Below are 19,331 nucleotides of genomic sequence, written 5' to 3' on the forward strand. Positions count from 1 at the left end.
AAAGGCAGAGCCCCCCCCCCCACCCTCGCCCCCCCCATGGCTGCGGTGAGGCACAGAACAGCATGTTCAGATCCCTGGGACTGTCTTTACACCATCTCTGCATTAGATGTCAGTGGTGTGTCTGCTCCCTCCTGATTGGTCACCGGGGGCCTATCCTAGCTCTGACTCGGCAGGGTGGAGCAGAAGACGGTGGTGGGTGGGGGGGGGGGGGTTTGCTGTCCCCCGTCCCAAACCACCGGTATGATGCTGAGCAGAGAAGACAGCTGATACATGTTCCAGACTGAACCGCAGAACACAGGAACCCGTGCAGTTCCAGCGAATCACTAATGCTTCACACAAATCGTCAGGTCGTCATAAACACACACTCTAGACTGGGGTCACTGCACAGTGACTCAGGTGGATTTGTGTACAAACTCAGGCTCATCCTAATTAACAACTTTATCATCCAATTATCAGTGTCTGCACTGAGAACCCCATGGACATCTTTAATGGACAGTGTTAATTGGACGCGGCAGCCTAAGAAAATGAGCAGGAGGTCCTCCATCTTAAACAGACTTCCTACGCTCTTTCAGCACGGCCAGCTGATCCCAGTTGACAGAGGACACACCAGTGCATACATATCCTGCGACTGGGTCAGTGTGTATTGACTGTGTGAATGTGTAAGCATGAATGAGTGTCAGATTCACACACACACACGCCTATGTGCACACAAACACAAACACTGACTGTCCTCAATCTGACTCTGCAGGACGCGCATCGCCACCATTAACTCTGAGGGGGACGTGTCCCCCTAACATTTCATAATTATTCGTTTGGACCCCCCCACATTTAACATAAAATATTACTTTTATGCCAGTGTGTCCCCCCCCACATTCAAAATGCTTTTGACGCCCCTGCTCTGCACTATACAGCAAAGGCACATTTCAAGGTTTGCCAGTCGGTCCCAAAAACAAAAACAAAGCTTACAAGATTACCCATAATGCAATGTGCCAGAAAACATGGAACTAACCCCAAGAAGCGAGAGGCGGGCAACATCAAGGACAGGATGTGATGATTTTATGCTCTTTTTTTAATGTTTTAATTCAACAAGTTTTATATTTTCGCTTCCCATGGGTCAGGTTACTTCCGCCGTATATATGCTTTGTGGCCAATATGGTGTCTCAATGTAGCCGTACCCCTCCAGGCTTTTGGGGTCAATGACCTCTCTTGGCTGAGTGTGGTTCCCGCCCACAGTCCAAGAACAAGGTGATAGGTGAACTGGAATTTCTAATCTGCCTGTGGAGTGTGAAATGGACTGGCATCTCGTCCACAGTATCCCCTGCCTTGTGCCCTGTGCTTCCTGGGACCAACTTCCTGGTCTTTGCCAGCCTTTGCCCGCCTTCTTGGAATGCCAGAAGACTATTACCCATACTGTAAATAACACACTAATGTTCCTGGTATGAAGTTGTATCAACCAGCCGTAGGGCCACCAACTCAAGATGTCTGCTTCCAAAGTGCCCCCATGTTGTGTAAGAATTCAGCAGCTGAAATTATTTTATGTTGCAGTGAGGAATAATGCTTAGTAGTGCCAGTAAATGCTAAAGCTTTTTCAAAACAATGTATAAATGTCACTGCGGAGAGTTTTTAAGATTGAAGATGGCTGACTAATTTTACAGGGATGAGCTGCAAATTCAGCAGTTAAACCAGTTTTGGGTTCAATGAAAGAACCTAGAAGTCTAAATTCAACCACAGAACTGGACCAGTCCTTAGAAAACCCCCATTTTTTCCCTATTTTGTAACTTGTATTTTTTTTAGTAAATAATTCATCGTATTGGACTATAGTGCTTTTCAGTTTTTTTTTTTTCTTTGTTGCACAAGTGAAATTAATCTGAAAGATTATAAAAAGCAATTAAATTCCTCCAAATTCTCTGGGTCTCAAGAAAAATATTTGCCTTGCTGCACTGTGAGATTCAAGCCAAAATATCATTTGTGGCAGGGGAGCCCTAATGGGGTGGGGGGGGGGGGGGTTAAGATGAATCCAAGGGTCCCTGGGGCCCTAAATGATGTTTTGATTTGGCCAAAATCTCTAGTGATACACCTGGTTTGAGCTCCTTCATGTTGCGGCCACGGACCCTTCAGGACTTTCAGTCAAAGAGCTCTGCTTGCAACCTTCACTGGGGGGGGGTGCGTCCAGCAGAATCAGTAAGCTGTGCTTAAATACAAGTGGACACTTAGGGGTGGTACACAGGAGCCGGCATGCCGTCCTTCTACTGGGGTCTGGGGATGCGGACCCCATCGTTTATAAGGATCGGGGCTTTTGTTTATGTTCTTTAACATTTTTTTATAACGATTTTAATCTGGAGAGCCAAGTGCTGGGCATCTGGCAGAACGGGTCACGCCAAGGTCCCTGTTTAATACCAATATTTGACGCTTGTCATGTTTGAGCAGAGAAATATTAAAACGTGACATTTGCAGTGTTGGCAAAGCATACAGGGGAGTGTGCCTGATCTTTCCGGTGACTGAATATATTATTCACATTTACAGTTGTGGGTTGGCGGATCCAGTGATTCGACCGGGACCCCGATTCAAATGACAGCATAAAAACATGCTTTATTAAATTGGGTAGCTAAAGCAAAACCGGTGCAGCAATGCTGTGTGGCATCATCGAGAGCTATCAGTCCATTCTGCTGCTTTTTACACACGTTACTTATGCACATATAAGTCTGAGGAAAAGCCTGACCTTCTGTTAAAAGCCATGTCACCTCATTTTGCTGGTTTTACATCTAAACCCCTATACTGCTCCATTTCCATCTCTCTGAGATGACGGAACATCAGAGCCAAATGGCCACTTGGGGATTTGCTAATTCCACAGATGTCCATGGACACATGGGTGCTGCTATGTAAGTGAGAATGCAGGCTTGTGAACAGTAACCTGTGTGTGTCATATGCATACATGTGTATGTGTGCTTTTTGGTAACACTGCTGGACTATTACATCTTGATCTACCTCTGCTCACATGAAAACGTTGCTGCATCCACGACGTCCGACCTGCGTGCATGTGTGACACACCCAAAGAGTCATGCCAGTATCACACCTATCCCAGAGAGGCCACCATGTTCTCATTGTCATTCTAATCCCTGCCTTCCCTGGTTCACCTTCCGCAGGGCTGCAGACATGCCCTGGGGCCCAGAGCTAGTAGAACCTGAATCATTAAATTGCTTTCAGGTCCATTATGTGGAGCCTTAAATCCAAGCCACTCTCTTTACAGATTCGTGAGTGTTTACAGAATCAATTCCAGTCACCAACTTCGCAAAGGATACCTCTCTCAGAACTAGAACTTGGAACCCTTTCATTCTAAGTACAGTCGTGGCCAAAGGTTTTGATAATGACATAAGTATTGATTTTCACAATGTCTGCTGCCTCAGTGTTTGTAGATCTTTTTATCAGATGTTTCTATGGAGTACTGAAATACAATTACAAGCATTTCATAAGTGCCAAAGGCTTTTATTGATAATTACATTAAGTTTATGCAAAGAGTCAATAGTGCTGGTCCTTCTTTTTCAAGACCTCTGCAATCCACCCTGGCATGCTGTCAATCAACTTCTGGGCCAAATACTGACTGATGGCCGCCCATTCTTGCATAATTAATGCTTGGAGTTTGTCAGAATTAGTGGGGTTTTGTTTGTCCAGGCAGAGTATATGCAAATTGCCATCGTAAAATGAAGGCAGCAGACTTTGTGAAAACCAATACTTGTGTCATTCTCAAAACTTTTGGCCGCGACTATATAATTCCCTCCACAATAGGCCACAAGCCCCCTCTCCCTCCAACCTATATTACCTGAATCCCCTGAAACTCACTGAGATGTTCGAGCATTGATGGAAAAAGACCGGCCCTCAGAGCACTTTTCCTTCAGTACAAGTGGCTACCCGAAGACAGAAAACGTCATTCGCAGGTCATGCATGAAGCACGAGAAGCGGACTCCTCCCCTCACAGCACCTGGCCGCTCACACTTGCATCTCGCTGCCTCAGCTCACTCTCTCGCCTATGGCCTTTGCTCCTAGGCACTGGAAATGGCCCAGATCAGCAGCCCACACTGGCATGGATGGAGTTCTTGGCCCGGGGAGGAGCGACGGTAGGGAGCTTTGACAGAACGGCTCACGCGAAAGGTTTTGGAAAGAGCCCCCGCTCTGACAGCACACCCGGCAGCACATCTTGTCGAGAAACAGACACTCGACTGGCATCATTTCACCTAGAGCATCGGGATACAACTCCCGGGTGTCTTTTGGCAAAAACGCCTCCTCAACTGCTGGGGAAATGGAGCACGAGACAGTGTAACGCCACTGGGTCTCAGAGAAAACCGCTACATATGGGACAGCAGGCTGGCTGGAACCAGACCCATGCCCATGTCTGAATAATTCTGGTTCTCCAGTTTCAGACTCTTTCTCATAAACCCTAAAGTGACATTTCTGGAAACCATACAGATCCAAATGAGGAAGGATGATCTGCTCCGTGCATTCAGGACCTGGCAAAGATCCAGAAGTCATATTTGAACTAAACCTTTGCTGGATATGGGACAGCCTTTCTGACAGAATATAAATTACTGATAGTCAACAGCTACGCTCTAAAGTAATTCCTTAGAACTGATCCAGTCCACATTACTGCAGGAATATTAATAGATAAGTCATCTTTACTAATAGAAAATGTATACAGGCATTTTAAAAATATACAGTAGCTATAGAATTTTTATAGGTATTTGCACTGTAAAATAATGACTAGTGTCATAAATCCCAAACTCCACTTCTGATGGTAGAATTTGATATATACATCACTGCAACCGTGTCCTTCAGCTCCATGGAAACCAGCACCATTAATGCTGAGTCACCATGCTTTCCTGAAAGAAGTTTATATACACAATATTTCAACATTGTACACATAAAAAACATAGTTCTAATATTATCAGTCAAGTCCTCCCCCCCCCCCGTGTTAAACAAGTGCCAAATGACTGGACATTTGGCTGGGTTCCATTGGGATGAGCTGACTCACTCAAAACTGCTTCTCTCTCAGTGCACAGTAACTAAGTGGCAGAAATGTTGTGGTACCTCTTAGTCTATATACTTGTCTTTTCGGTCGACCTCTGGACCTGTAAAAGCCCTTTGACAAGGTGGGAACAAGCCTCCGCATGGAACGCTGGGCAGTACACTCTCAAAGCTTTGTCAGTCAAGAAACTAGTCCCGAGGAACTAGAAAATTTGGAGTAATGAAAACAAGTTCCTTTGAAAGCCACACGAGAGACTAAGGAATTCTGTAAGAAATCCATACAAGAGTCTCTGTGAAAGTCATACAAAAGAAGGCAGGGATCCCCATGAAACCCACATGACAGATGTAAGGAGTCCCTGTGAAAGGTATACGAGACACCATGGGAGACCATGTTAAACCATATGAGAAAAAGAGGGAGTCCCTAAGACACCCATATGACAACTGGAAGGAGTCGCCATGAACCCCATATGACAAATGGAAGGAGTCGCCATGAACCCCATATGACAAATGGAAGGAGTCCCCATGAAAGCTATACGAGAGACTGAGGGAGACCGTGTAATAAATTAAGGGAGACCCTGTATAGAGTATACGAGAGACTGAGGGAGACCTCGTGAGAGGTACATGTGACACCATGGGAGACCCATTGAAGGACTGAGGGAGACTGTGAGAGGCATATGATAGAACGAGGGAGACCCTGTGAGAGGTACATGTGACACCATGGGAGACCCATTGAAGGACTGAGGGAGACTGTGAGAGGCATATGGGGGATTGAGGGAAACCCTATGAGATACATACCAGAGACCATGGGAAACCCTGTGAGAGGGATATGTGAGAATATGGGAACCCTGTTAGAAATTGAGTGAGGCCCTGTGCAAGACATAACTTGTTAAAGGTATATTAGAGACTGAGGGAGTTCCTGTGAGAAATCGAGGAACACCCTGTGAGAGGCACTTTAGAGACTATGGAAGATCCTGCGAGAGAACGAGGGAGACCTTGTGAGGGGCATATGAGAGACTAATATAAAAGACCATGGGAGATCCAGCAAGACTAATAGTGCTTTTCCACTGGTACTGAGAACTGAGGCGTTCCTGGGCCAAACCGCAAAGAAACGGTTTTCCATTGTATATTATGCCAGCCGTACCTGCGCTGACATGGCCCTGTTTCCTAGCAGTGTCGAAAGCATGACCAAACTGAAGTGGTTATGTCACCGAGCTCAGATTAGACAGTGGTGGCTTAATGGTTAGGGACGTGTACTTGTAACTGAAAGATTGCAGGTTTGAATCCCTGACCAGAAAGGTACTACCCCTGGGCACCGAATTAGCTGGCCCCTGCTATGTCACATACGGGTTAAATGGAGAGAACACATTTTGCTGTAGTGTGTCAACAATGACAATTAATCACTAAGTTCTTAACTTGGTGATGCCTTTACCAAATCGACCCTCCTGTTTTACTGTCTTTTTTATTATTGCTGCTGTTTCTAAAGAATTTCCCCATTGTGGGATTAATAAAGTCAATCTAATCTAATCTAATCTAATCTACAGTGGACAATCGAAGCAAGTGGGAACAGTTGTTGAAGGGATCCCGTGAAAGCCCTGAAAGAGGCAGACCTTAGCCTGGCAAGCATTTCTAACTTGCCAAGTATCCTTTGTCCAAACTGGTATCCTGTTTGTATCTTTTGCCCTGGTAGGTATCCCATTTGTATCTCTTAGCCTGGTAAGGATCCTTCAGCCTGGTACATATCGTTAAGCCTAGCCAAGGTGAAAAGGGCAGACCTGGTACTGGTGAAATTACTTGTCTGGACGACATTTGCATAGATGCATGTGGTAAGTCTGGAAACTGTGGTTTTAGTCTCCACGTGAAGAAGCATATTTGGTTTATTCAACGTGTATTGTACTATGCATGTAGCTCTGTGCAAGGCTATACACAGGGCTGGGGGTAGGTAATGTTGTGCACATCAATGTCTGGCACACCTTATATTACAGTGTTAGCAGCTTCAGATAATCACACGTTATGTCCGTGTACCTTTCCCAGAGCTGAGGGCTCGGAATCTGGGCTTGAACAAACAACGTGGTGTTTGGATGCCAAAACAAACAGCTATCCTATTAAGGTCAAGTCAGGGTAATTCAAGCCCTGTCTGCGGTGGGGCAACACAGGACAGGCAAAACAGAGCCTCTCAGACACCTCTGGGAGAGCCGACATCACAGGGAAGCTTCCACCATATTCTCCCAATTTATCTGTCTGCTGTAATGGCCTCAGCCTTTCCCCAGTGCAGCCCATACAACTCTCAAAACTCAAGACAGCCATTGGCTTGCTTAAAAAGATACAAGATCAATGAATTAAGCAGAGCTGAGTCTGGGAATTATATCAGTTTTATGTTAATAACCAACTAGATCATAAAGAGCGGTATAAAGAATCCATCTTATGTAAAATGATGATTCATAACCCAAAGTGAATGTGGGACCCCTATTAATAAAAATCTCCCCCAGGCATCCTAATTCTATGTAGTGTTATGAAGTCATTGAGTTAGATATCCTCCAGGAAGCCACCGTGACATCACAGGGCAAGCAGTAGGAGGCCTATGCTTCTGCTTCGGCTCCTGCTTAATCTTTTTTTTTTTTTACATGACATCAGATGTGAATGCTGGCAGATGCAGGCACGCCTTACCTCCTCCCATTGGTGGATGTACCTGATGAGGCGGGAGAGCCGAAGCAGCCGGAGCAGACTGAGGATCTTTGTGAACCGGACAATACGCAGGGCACGTGCCGTCTTGTAGACCTCCGAGTCGAAGCCCTTCTCTACAATCAGGAAGATGTAATCCACGGGTATGGAGGACAGGAAGTCCACCACAAACCAGCTTTTCAGGTAGTTCCTCTTGATGACCTTGGGGTCGAGGATGATCTCTGAGCTCTCCTCGATGACGATCCCCGTTCTGAAGTTCATGACTAGGTCCACCAAAAAGATGGTGTCTGAGGCCACGTTGAATATCATCCAGGTCGTGGAGGTTTGCTCCGTGAAGAAGGTTATTCCCACAGGAATAATTATTAGGTTTCCCATCATCATAATAAGCATGATCAAGTCCCAGTAAAACCTACAAAAAATTAAACCTTTGATCAACATATATCATTTTAAATGATGCAAATAATCTAGACAACTCTGAAAAGATGAATCAGCACCATGAATTAATTAGGAATTAATTAGTAAACTAGGTTAATTTATGAGACAAACAACATACAATAGCTCTATACCACCTACCAGATGACTTCAGTCCTACAGAGCTGTCATTTCTGGGTAACAAAATGCATTTAAATAGCATCATCATATTCATCAATCAACTGTTCATCCAGTGCAGGGTCACGGTAAGCAGTGCAAAACATTTCACAGAAATGGTCATGTTTTCTAATAAAACAAGATATATATTAGTGGTTTTGACCTTATTACAAATGTTACTCCGATCCATTGTGAAAAAAATGAGTTACTCCCACCCTTAAAATGACAAACAGGCCATTAAACTATAGATCTACAGGTAAAATATCACAATTTTTGTTTCATATGTTCAAACAGTGTTATTAAATCGCTGCTTAGAGAAGAACTCTAGGGTAAATATGGCTTCCAATTCATTCAGAAACCAACTGGCGATGTTAGGAGAACGCATTGCTGGGGGGTAAACATGGCAATCATCTGCTGGCACCACATATCGCTGTGAACGGCTCTGTCACGCTGTGCTAAGCCTCGCGCACACAGGAAGCGGAGTTTGGCGCGGATCTTCAGAAGCCCGGAATCTCCCCACTGGCTGCGGGCGAATCCTCGCGCCCAGCTTGGTCAGGTAAGCCCGGGAAAAGCCGCAAAAATAACACAGCACGTGACTCCGCTTAATGCAGGCTAGTGATCAAAATGAACAAAACGTGCAACCAAGTAGTCAACGGTTTGAATTCCTAAAGAGGGACGGCTGTTAAACCCTTAGTAATACTCCAATAAAGTAAGGGTTAAGATGTAAGCTGTACTCTGTTTTGATAAATGCAATAAATATCATATTACTGTCTATTTTAGCTGCTCTGCTCCCAGCTATTGCCGAACCATAATCAGTTTTATATTGGTTTGCTTCCCTTGAGTTTCTGCCTCAAATGACATAGAGACCAAACAGCTATTTTGTGCGCTGACACCGCAATATATGAAAATTCACGCCGGTACTTGTCCGCTTCCACCGACGACCCCGGGCTGCCTTTATAAATTCTCCCCTCTGTCGCTCACAGTCATGCGACAGGGATGTGCCGTAGCTGACATTTACGCCTTGGCTTGACGTCTGTGATGAAAACATTGCCAAATGAGGAGTGGGAAAGTGAATTAAATGAAGTATCTCAACTATATTAATTTAGATGGAATTTGCGCTGGTTTATACACTCCCGGACAAGGCTTTTCTCAATGTTGACAAAACGGGTCACATATGATGAATCTGCCTGATGAGAATAATTACTTGTGGTAATAATTACCGCGAGTGCTGATCAATAACCGTGGCATGCCGCCTTCCCCGGATAAATTAAACGGGGGGCACTGATAGGCACTGTTATTTTCATAGTAAATGGACCGATGTCACAGAGATGACTTGAGCTCCAGCTAGACGCGTGCGATATGGCGATATCCCGAAACAACCCTAACACAGACACACGGACACGGCAGAAGCGGCTGCACAGAGCTGCAAGGCCGCAAGGCGCTGGCGGCCAGCTTCTTCAGCACCCACCTCCCGTCTCGGAGAGAGGTTATCTGAAGGAGTCTCATCACCTGGGGATATTTGTCGGCCTCATCATAAAACACCAGACTGCCACAGTTTACACCGGCGGCGCTGAACGTTGACCTCTGCAGCGTTTAGCAATTCTGCATCTCCCAAGTGTCCAGCTGTTCTAAAGTACACCATCATCACAAATGTTACTGGCTACTGAGTTACACTTTAATGTTTTGGGAAAAGTACATTTAGGGACCTAGAAGTATTTAATATATATAAAAAAAAAACAAACAGAAAAAAACAACAACACAGCACTTTAGCAATTATGTTTAAAAATGCTTAAAGCACATTACCAGGACCAGAGAAACAGCAACTAAGAGAAAATGAATTCTCAACCCAAAAATGCTAATGTAGTACGGTGCTTCTGAATCCAGTCCTTGTGGACCCCCAGACCGTCACCGGATCCCCAGATTTTCACTCCCTCCCAGCTCCCAACACACATGTACCAGGCAGGTGGCGTTCCTGATTGGTTGATTGTCTGGCTAAGGGGGCAAAGAGCTGGGAAGGAGGAAAAATGGGGACGGTCTTAGGGTCCACGAGGACTGGGCTGAGAAACACGGATGTAGTAAGTAGGGGTCGGGGAGAGAATGGTGTGATTCATGAAATGCGGCTGAGGACAATGGCCTTCACCACTCATCCGATTGGTTCTTAATCTGCTACAGGAATTGCCCTTCTGGAACATGAGAGCGTTGTATCTGTCTACAGGGACACCGAAAAGAAATGGGAAGAAAATTCTGAGCCAGGTAACAGTTCAGCGCGTACGAGCCCCAGGTTGGCCACAAATCAGGGGGCTGGCATGCGGCAGAAATGCCTGAAATGCAGAGCCAGCCAATTCAATGCACCTGCACCTGCGAGCCACACTCAGCGGAATGATGGCAGAACCGAGCACCAGAATGACGCACTGGCCCATCCATGCTCTGATTTGCTTGCTATACAAATAGCTGCAGAAAATGCAAATTGTGGGAGCGTGATCGAGCGGCCTGACTTTAACCTGAGGAGCTGGCTATACTCAAGCCAATTTATCAGTCACCCTGCTAACTAATACTAGTACCCTGCTCATCCAAACAGCGAATCACACGGCAGGACAGGGTCAAGAGGTTCACTTACTCTTTGGCTAAGCATTAGAGCAGCTAAGACACCTGATTGAAGTGAGTCTGAATGTCGTGCAATTGTTGGTGTCATACTTGATGGTTCCAGCACCTCAGAAACAGTCACCCTCTCCCAGGATTTCCATGCAGTACAGTGTCATAGGGAAAATGGTGCCATAGGCAAAGAACAGCCAGTCAGCGACATTTCTCTGGACAAAAACACCTTGTTAAAAAAACGAGGTCAGGGGAGAATAGGCAATCTTGTTACAGCTAACAGGAAGGCCACAAGTGCAAAAATAACAGCTCAATACAACAGTGGCATGCAGAATGGCCTCTCTGAATGCATAACTCGTCTCGCCTTGAAGCAGTTCTGAAGGCAAAAGTGAGTCTTCCCTGGCACCTGCTAGGTGTGTCTGCTAAAGAGTTCACTGGATGTACAGCACTGCGACATCGAGACCCCAGCTTAAGAGCATTTCACTGGAGCTCTGGAAGCTCACCTCTATTCCTGGGAGTCTGGAAGGTACTGTAGCTCCAGGACCATCTTAACAGATCTCAGTGAAGCATATCCCAGGGAACAGAGGGCACAAGGCAGGGGAACAGCCTGAACCAGAAGCCAGTGCATCACATATAATGCAAAAGCACACAGCATGGGCAATTTAGACACTAACTGACATGTACCTGAACAGAGAGACACAGGCAAACACGAGGGAGACGTTCAGATTGCACACACACACACACACACACACACACAGGTTTGTAATTATATATTTGTGGGGACTCTCCATTCACTTCTATGGGGAAAACTCTAATACCAACCTAATGTTAACCATAGATAACCAAACAAAATATGAGACTTCTTGACATTTTTCGTTTTTTGATTGCATTCCCAGATCATTGTGGGGACTTGAAAAACGGTCCCCACAATGTCAAAATAACAGTTTTTATTACATTGTGGGGTATATTTGGTCCCCACAATGTAATATAAACATAATCCACACACACACACACACACACACACACACAGGGCTGGGGTTGGGAATCAAGTCCACAACCCTGACAGTGTGAGGCCACCACTGTGCCGCCCAAACACCCCTATTTAGCTTCCAAAACACACGCATCAGCACCATTAGAGTTGTGCGCTTGTAGGATCTGGGTGCTGAAGTGGGCAGTGTGAAGAGGGACATCACCACAGCCTGAGAGGAACCTTCAGCACTCAGGGGACCAGCTGTTACGGCCGACGACCTATACGCTTCTTCACTGAGCTTCGGCCGCCGCACTGGGTTAGCAATGAAATATTCATAAGAAACAACTAATACATCTGTGTTACACTGGAAACACCGGGCGGGAGTAATTTTCTTTGCTTATTACAACCCTCATGTTACTCACAGCTAACTTAGCCTGAAAAGTTCTCCGATTTACTGTGAAATCTTAAGAAGGAGTGGATGTTTTTGGGGAGAGTGGCCAAGCAGCTCTACTGACCTGTGATTAATTATTCAAGAGTATAGGACAAGGACAAGACGGCTGTGTGTTAAGAGAGTGACCGAAAGGAATGTTCCAGATACGTGAGTTTCTGTCCAATGCATTTAAATTAAAGGTTAAGAACTTATCATGTGTGACATTTTGTAACCTGTCTGTTACTTTCTGAGGGGACCAAATAAAATCACCCATTTCCCATGCATCACTTGGCCGCCTGAAGAGTCCAACACTTTAGGTTTACCTTCTAGGAGTTTATGACTCAAAGCATCATGGGTCCCAATGGTAACTGTCAGCTTTGGAACAAGCTCCATTTGTCCTTTATTGTACTGTTCTTGTAGTATTCCCTCTTCTATTGACCACCACCCCCCCCCCCCCCCTCATGCACCTGCCCCCTCTCCTGTAACTGGGGCACAAGAATGACAGCGTGTCCCTCAGAATAGAGATGACAATAAAACTAGAAATTTGATATACAGCTTCAATCTCATCACAACATAATTACAGGCATGGACACCATACAAGGCATTCATGACGGAACAGCTTCATTCTTCTCTAGGGAATCAAAAAAAAAAAGCAGAATTGACATTTTAAGAAGTGGATGCACGGACAGCTCCACGTGTGCCGCAGTGCCGGCGTGTGGTGAGGGCGACTCACGCCCAGCGTGACCAGCTGTTCCACAGCAGTGATCACACTAAAGGGAACATCACGCCGACAGAAAGTGCTGTTAGGGTGCACAAGCCCTGTATTCCCACCCCCTCCCCCGGTGAGAAGCCCATAAGAGGCTGGAATAAATGCGTGTTAGATGTTCGTATTTCTTTCCTCCTGGTTCCTTCTCCAGCACACGTTTTATGTGGATATTCTCAAGTGTATAATGTTGGGGGCACAGGTGCAGTTTGGGCATAAAAATGAAAGACTGCATTTTGGAAGTAGTGAGGAAATCAAACTTTAAGAGGTAAAAAAAACAAAGCTGTTTGTGAGATCAGGACATCAGCGGAGGCGGACCCTACGTTTCCATGTGAGCAGGCAGCTTCTGGACGGAGGGAGAAGTGGATTGGCTGGAGGGATGGCAAAATGTACCATCGAGCTGCAGAGCAGATCGAGATCGGGCTTCATATGCATCGCTGTCACGCAAGGAGCGGGTGGCCCTGATGCAAGAATAAATGGATCTAGTTCTGTTTTTCCTCCAGCAGAAGAGGTGGTCTTACAAGGTTCCCCAAGCGGAGGGATCTTGGTCGAGGGTCAAAGCCAGGAAGAAGCTATAAAGGACGTGTGACCAGGAATATTGGCTGTTCAGTTTCAGCTCACTTCAATATGATTCACCCTGTTACAACTGTCCTCACTAATGAAAGGTGATTAAACAAATCATGTGTGAAAGGAAACCATTTTGTTGGATGGTCGGAAATTGTGTCACAATGAACTGGTACCGTATTGGTAGAGAGTAAAACCAGTCCCAGTCGTACAATTCCATCTGCCCGGGCAGTTCTATTCGGGACCAGGATGAGAGGTGAGTTTGATCTCGGGTGCTACGTAAGGCCACAGGATGTGGATTACAAGGGGGATGACGGCCCTCAAAGCCGCCATTATGTTTCACGCGACTGCTTTGCATCTCAAAGATGTGCAGGCATTTCCTTGATTCAAAGTGGTCAATTAATAAAGATCAAAGGAACAGTGAGTGCGATCTCATACCATTGCCGTCTCACAAACCGCCAGGCGCCCGCTGCTCGCCAGTTGCTCGCCCGCCGCTCGCCCGCCTCTGCTTTATTACGTTACTTCAAAAGCCATGCAAACATTTTGCTAAAGATGAATAATAAGCATCTTCTAAATTAGGCTGTGGCTGCACCGCATTCCAGATAGAAGAGAGGGGGAAGGGAGCAGGAAAATATAATAACGTATGAAAGATGAAAGATTGGGCTCCGATCATACGGCAAAGCGAGTGAAGAGGGGGAATCGCAATTCCTGGGCTGAAACCTGTCAGGGATCTATAAATAATTAACGTTACTAACCTGCCATTCATTTTTAAACAGCTCCTGTATGGAGAGATGTTCAGCGTTGAGTTTCACCCGGCTTTTGAGGCAAAACAAAAGACACAATGATGCAGCCATTGATTCCATGTTGTAGTTTTTCGGCTGGGATCTGTTTACCTGTCTGGGCCGAATGTGTGGTGCAGCGATGTGCCGCGATGAGCACCGATCGGGTACAGGAATCCCCCCCCCCAACTACCACCCTGCGCATGCAACCAAGAACAGGAACAACAAAGGTGGAGGGGGGAAGACTACATAACAATTCATGTCCGGAAATTAAACGGGAAAGGCTTGACTAGCAATGGAAGGTGTTGTGGTCCAGTTGAATATGAAAAACACAGAATGAGGGCTTTAACACTCATCTCCTAAAGGGGGCGCTCTCCCTGAAGGTACCTCAAAGGTAACTCCATTCTAACTCCATTTCAATTTGCTATTATGCCAGAGTTCTTACACTGAAGACGTCACAGTGCTGTGATATTACCTGAGACGTGTGAGGTGCAAAAGAAAACATTTAGCTAATGTTTTATGCCTCCCCCGCCCCCCCAGCGTTTTCATCTTGGCGTGCGAGCGACCACGTCCCTTGCAGCGAGAGCCCGCCGGTTGCCGGCTTCCTGGCTCCATTCTCAGGGGCACCTGCTATGCTGCCCAGCATATGTTCCCTCCTAAGCTGCCTGCACACGCAGCTGGGCGCCTTCGCTGAAGCGATCTGGGTTAAGTGGCGTCCTCGGGGTGCAGTGGCTTCCTGACTGGGCAGACCCCTTGCCACTAGTCCGTCGAGTGCCCTTAATCACTATTCTCCCCTCAGTATCTTAGCCACTCGGCTGCGTGAACCACTCCTCTTTAGGGAGGGGGCCCCAGAGGCGATTGGCGGGAGGATGTGGAGGACTCGGGCGTGCCGGGGCCCAGCACAGCTTCGGCCCTCTCTCTCAATCCAGCTTTTTTTTCCTACACATTTGCATTCAACATAGAGCCATTAGACTCCACCCCAGCTCTCTGCACAGAACCATGAGGCCCCGCCTCCATCTCCTGACGATCCCGCCCCCTTCCTCGTCTGTATTTAACACAGCCCCATCCCTCTCCCAGGAGGATCCACCCCCTCTCGCTCGCTGCTCTCTGCGCAGGATGTCAAGGCCCCGCCTCCGTTCCCTCGCTGTGGGTAACCACAGGAATACTGCTCCCCAGCCTCCTTCAGATGGATAAACAATCGATACCATCCCCTGTACGTACTGTGCCGTGTAATTATATATAACCGGAATTCAATTACTGCGATTCCCAGCCATATAGGCTGACATACCATGGACACACAACACAGTACCTGTTCAAAACATACTCTGTTACACGAGAAATGTCCGTGTAAAATTGCTCAAACTACCTGTTTTTTTTAACATGACTCCTGAGTTTATAAGTGACGTCAATGTGTGAGCTTCATGATAATGGACGTGCCTAAAATTAAAGCCTCTTTCCGCTGAATCCGTTAGTAACTGTAAACAATTGAAAGTCCTTTTTTAAGTTTCCCTGGCCTTAAGGGTCAATGTAATTGTCACATAGTTGCCTGGGGCCTAATCTCCCCGTCTCCTATTACACATCACCAGTCTAATCCCTAATCCCAGCTCAGCTTCACATTAAAGCCTACTGACAGAAGGTCTAGAGTGACCACATTTAAGGTTATTTGTCCATCTTTCAATTGGCCAGATTGTTTCCTCTTGCAGAGGAATCGGCAGAATCAAACGCTGGCGCTGTTCTTTATGCTTACAGCTGTACATTCGCACAGCACAGAGTGCGTGTCTTCCTGGCCCGGAGGTTCACTGGCCATCTGAAAGCGGGGTGCAGTCAGCACCACGGACAGCACACTGTGTACCAAGACTCTTCGGCAGGGATTCAGCTGCGTGTTCGTTATGCGAAGTGAAAGTTCGCAAAGGCAGCATTTCATATTCGCAGAAATGCACCCTATCCGTGCGTTTCGTATGAATGAATAAAGCAATTACAATATTGCCCTCAAACCACCGACTGAATTAAACCGAATCCGCAAATGTACCATAACTTTCCCGAATATGCAGTATTATAGATAAAAAAAATCAAACCACGCTAAAAAAGTTGAATTCATAATATATAGATGATATTATAATATTATTTCTGACCCATAGGAGTGCAACACGGGCATACACCTTACTAAACAACATGAGCTTTCCCGAAAAAAAAAATTAAATTAAAACTGTGACCAGCATTTTGCTTAGTAATGTCGGTCTATGTAAAATCTGTAACCCGCTAATGACTGTGTAACGTAGCTAGCAGGGATATGCAGCTAGAAGAAATCCATCTTTAAGTACATTTTACTTATTAGACATTAGGAGAGAACAATGATATTGCATTCAAGGCAAAGGGCTCCAAGTGATCCCAACTGTAGAGCAAGCAGTCAATACAAAAACGCCCAGACTGCGATCTCGCATCGCCCACTTTCATACAAGCGCTTAACACTGAATGACTCTTTCTACATTTCCACCTCTTGCAATTTGATTATTGTTTCTCTTACGTTGCATTTTTGTACAGTATCCTCTGTTATAAATGATATTTCAATCGCGTAACATTTATTAATGCATAATATAACAATCATACATCTATTTTAATTATTTCATGTGCAACGTACACATTTAGTAACTAAAGTGATTTCCTCGGCACCGTTTGCTATACTAGGAATAAACACCACTGGCTCGGTATATATTAATCTTTTACAGAACTTAAACGTCCATCCAACTGCAGAACGCCATTCCATTAAAAAAATCCAATACATTTACCAAGTTGACATTCACCTCTTTTTTGCACAAGGGCATTATTCCCTATACGACTACATGATGCAATGTGATTATTTTTTGCAGACACTTTTGACTGTTTTAACTGGCAGCGAGGATCTGCATTGGGTATAAGTGGATCGGACCGGCGTGCGCGGGGGAGAAGGTGACTTTACGCTCCTTACCTAAAATCGCTGTATGGGTGGATGATCCAGTATCCGGCCGATTGCACTCTCTCTTGCTCCTTTTCCACAGCTTTCTGGCTGCCGAACATTCGTAAGGAGAACTTATTGACCCCCGGCTGCATCATCGCCCCGAACTGCCGCTGTATGAAGCCGTACTGCCTGGACCCCCCATCCATATCATCGAGACCGACCATGGCTTCGTCCCTATCCATCTTAAAACCCACGGAGTTGGCGTGATCTTTCATGTTCTGGCTCCCCATGTTATTCTTCTGCATCGAGTCCTGCCTCTGGAACGCATTATTCCCATCCGCTTTTTCGTCCTTGCTGCCGGCGAACGAATTGGACTTTTCTTCCATGGCTTCGGATCGCACCGTCCGGTAGATCGGCGGACAGACTCGGCGCAAAACTGGAGAGGAGCCGGTCCGAGGTGCGCTCCTCTTTCATTTGAGGTCCCTCTTATTGCTCAGCTTCGCTGCCTCCCGCGCTACTGTCGCGAGCTGCGACTGAAGGCGCAGATCAAGCCGCCGGATCGCGTCCCCCCCTCGGCTGACGCCCCCTACCGGCAGAAACCGCGGCGCAACCTTTCTGTGTCATTGCGGTTTTAAACGTGCTTTGGGACGCGTCTTTGGCTCCGAACGTGAAATTTCGCTTAATGTTCCCGAGTGTCAAATTCTTGTGAGAGGGTATTTTCCGCCCGTAAAACTCCGAATAATGATTGCAGCCACACTGAATTTTTAGTAACGTTTATAGTCATTCCTTAATATATTCCTTTTAATACCCTTATATAGGCCGTCACCGCCAAAAGCTTAATTGCTTAATTGCCAATAATGGTGGTGGGGAATGCAAACTATGTAAAGGATCCATGAGCTGTTAGGGATAATACTTGTCAATAGCAGTATCAGTGTTGCTTTAGTAAAATATAGCACCCCCCAGAAAAAAATATATGTCACAATGAGTGCAGCCGCGACGAGTTGGATCGCCCCATATACCTCATTTTAAAGGTTTACATTTTCAAGAATATATTCTGTTAAGTCTGTTATGCAAGGCAAGCAAAACAGGATTTCCAGATATTTTACTGTGAAAGCTTTTGGGGGGGGGGGGATTCATCCAGCCAAATGTAGGCCATTTTGGTGTATCTGTATCCACAAGTTTATTTTCTATAAATGTTACACATTATATATAAAACTTTTTAAATATTACTATTGAATGGCCAGAAACAAAAACTTCACAACAGCCACAAGAATAATAAAAATCATCTTGATAATTACTTTCATAAATCATTGTACTGACTGCATATGTGTCAACACCTGGTGCATTGGCTCCTCTGGGAAGAATAGCAAAAATACAACAATAATGATACAAAAAAAAAATCTATATTTACACAGCACACAAAGCCTGTTTGAGCCACTTCCCCTGGCCGAATGGCTGAAGCCTGCCTCAGAGATCAGAATTAGCTTGATCTCTGGCTCCTCGTGTGGCAACCAACCGGCAGAGACCCTGGGCAGATGCAGCTGGCTGTGAGCTGGTGAAGCAAACTGCACTGAGGTGCAAAGGATCCGGCTAGCAGACAGTCTATAAGGAGCAGGGAGGGCAAGCGATCTCTCTGCATAACTCCTGCTAGTTACTGGGCTGTAGATCCTACACCAGGTTCTACTCTTCATGAGTCCCGGGGTTCTGTTCGTCCTGTATGAGCCACCCGTACATTTTGTGTCGTTGTGGCTTCGTGGTGAAGGCGATGCTCCCGCTTCTTTGTGATGAGACACGCCCCACAGTATCCAGGTCTCCCCACCCAGGTGTTTGAAGCAGCCTACACGGGAAGCCCATGAGCTCCTCCTTGAGGGATTTCTGGTTTCAGGAGAGCACTGTTTTCATAGCACTGAACCACTGGGGCCCGAGCAGTCATAGGCAGCTCATGTTTAACTCCTTACGGACTGCGTGGAAAAAAAAACCGCAAGAACGAAAGCTTCCTGTTTGTCTCTACAAGG

The 19,331-nt window shown here is 46.0% G+C and overlaps 1 protein-coding gene across 1 annotated transcript in view; it reads right to left on the reverse strand.

Moving 5' to 3' along the window:
* LOC111839359 (potassium/sodium hyperpolarization-activated cyclic nucleotide-gated channel 1) overlaps positions 1-17,833 on the reverse strand; it is a 51,968-nt gene extending 34,135 nt beyond the window's left edge. Inside the window, exons 1-2 of the mRNA XM_023803193.2 lie at positions 17,347-17,833; positions 7,681-8,104 (exon numbers count right to left, since the gene is read on the reverse strand). Of these exons, the coding sequence (XP_023658961.1) occupies positions 7,681-8,104; positions 17,347-17,702 (780 nt within the window). The 5' untranslated portion in view covers positions 17,703-17,833. The remainder of the gene's footprint in view (positions 1-7,680; positions 8,105-17,346) is intronic.
* Between the last annotated feature and the right edge of the window lie 1,498 nt (positions 17,834-19,331).

The sequence above is a fragment of the Paramormyrops kingsleyae genome, chromosome 2 (assembly GCF_048594095.1).
Source record: "Paramormyrops kingsleyae isolate MSU_618 chromosome 2, PKINGS_0.4, whole genome shotgun sequence".
Classification (NCBI taxonomy): domain Eukaryota; kingdom Metazoa; phylum Chordata; class Actinopteri; order Osteoglossiformes; family Mormyridae; genus Paramormyrops; species Paramormyrops kingsleyae.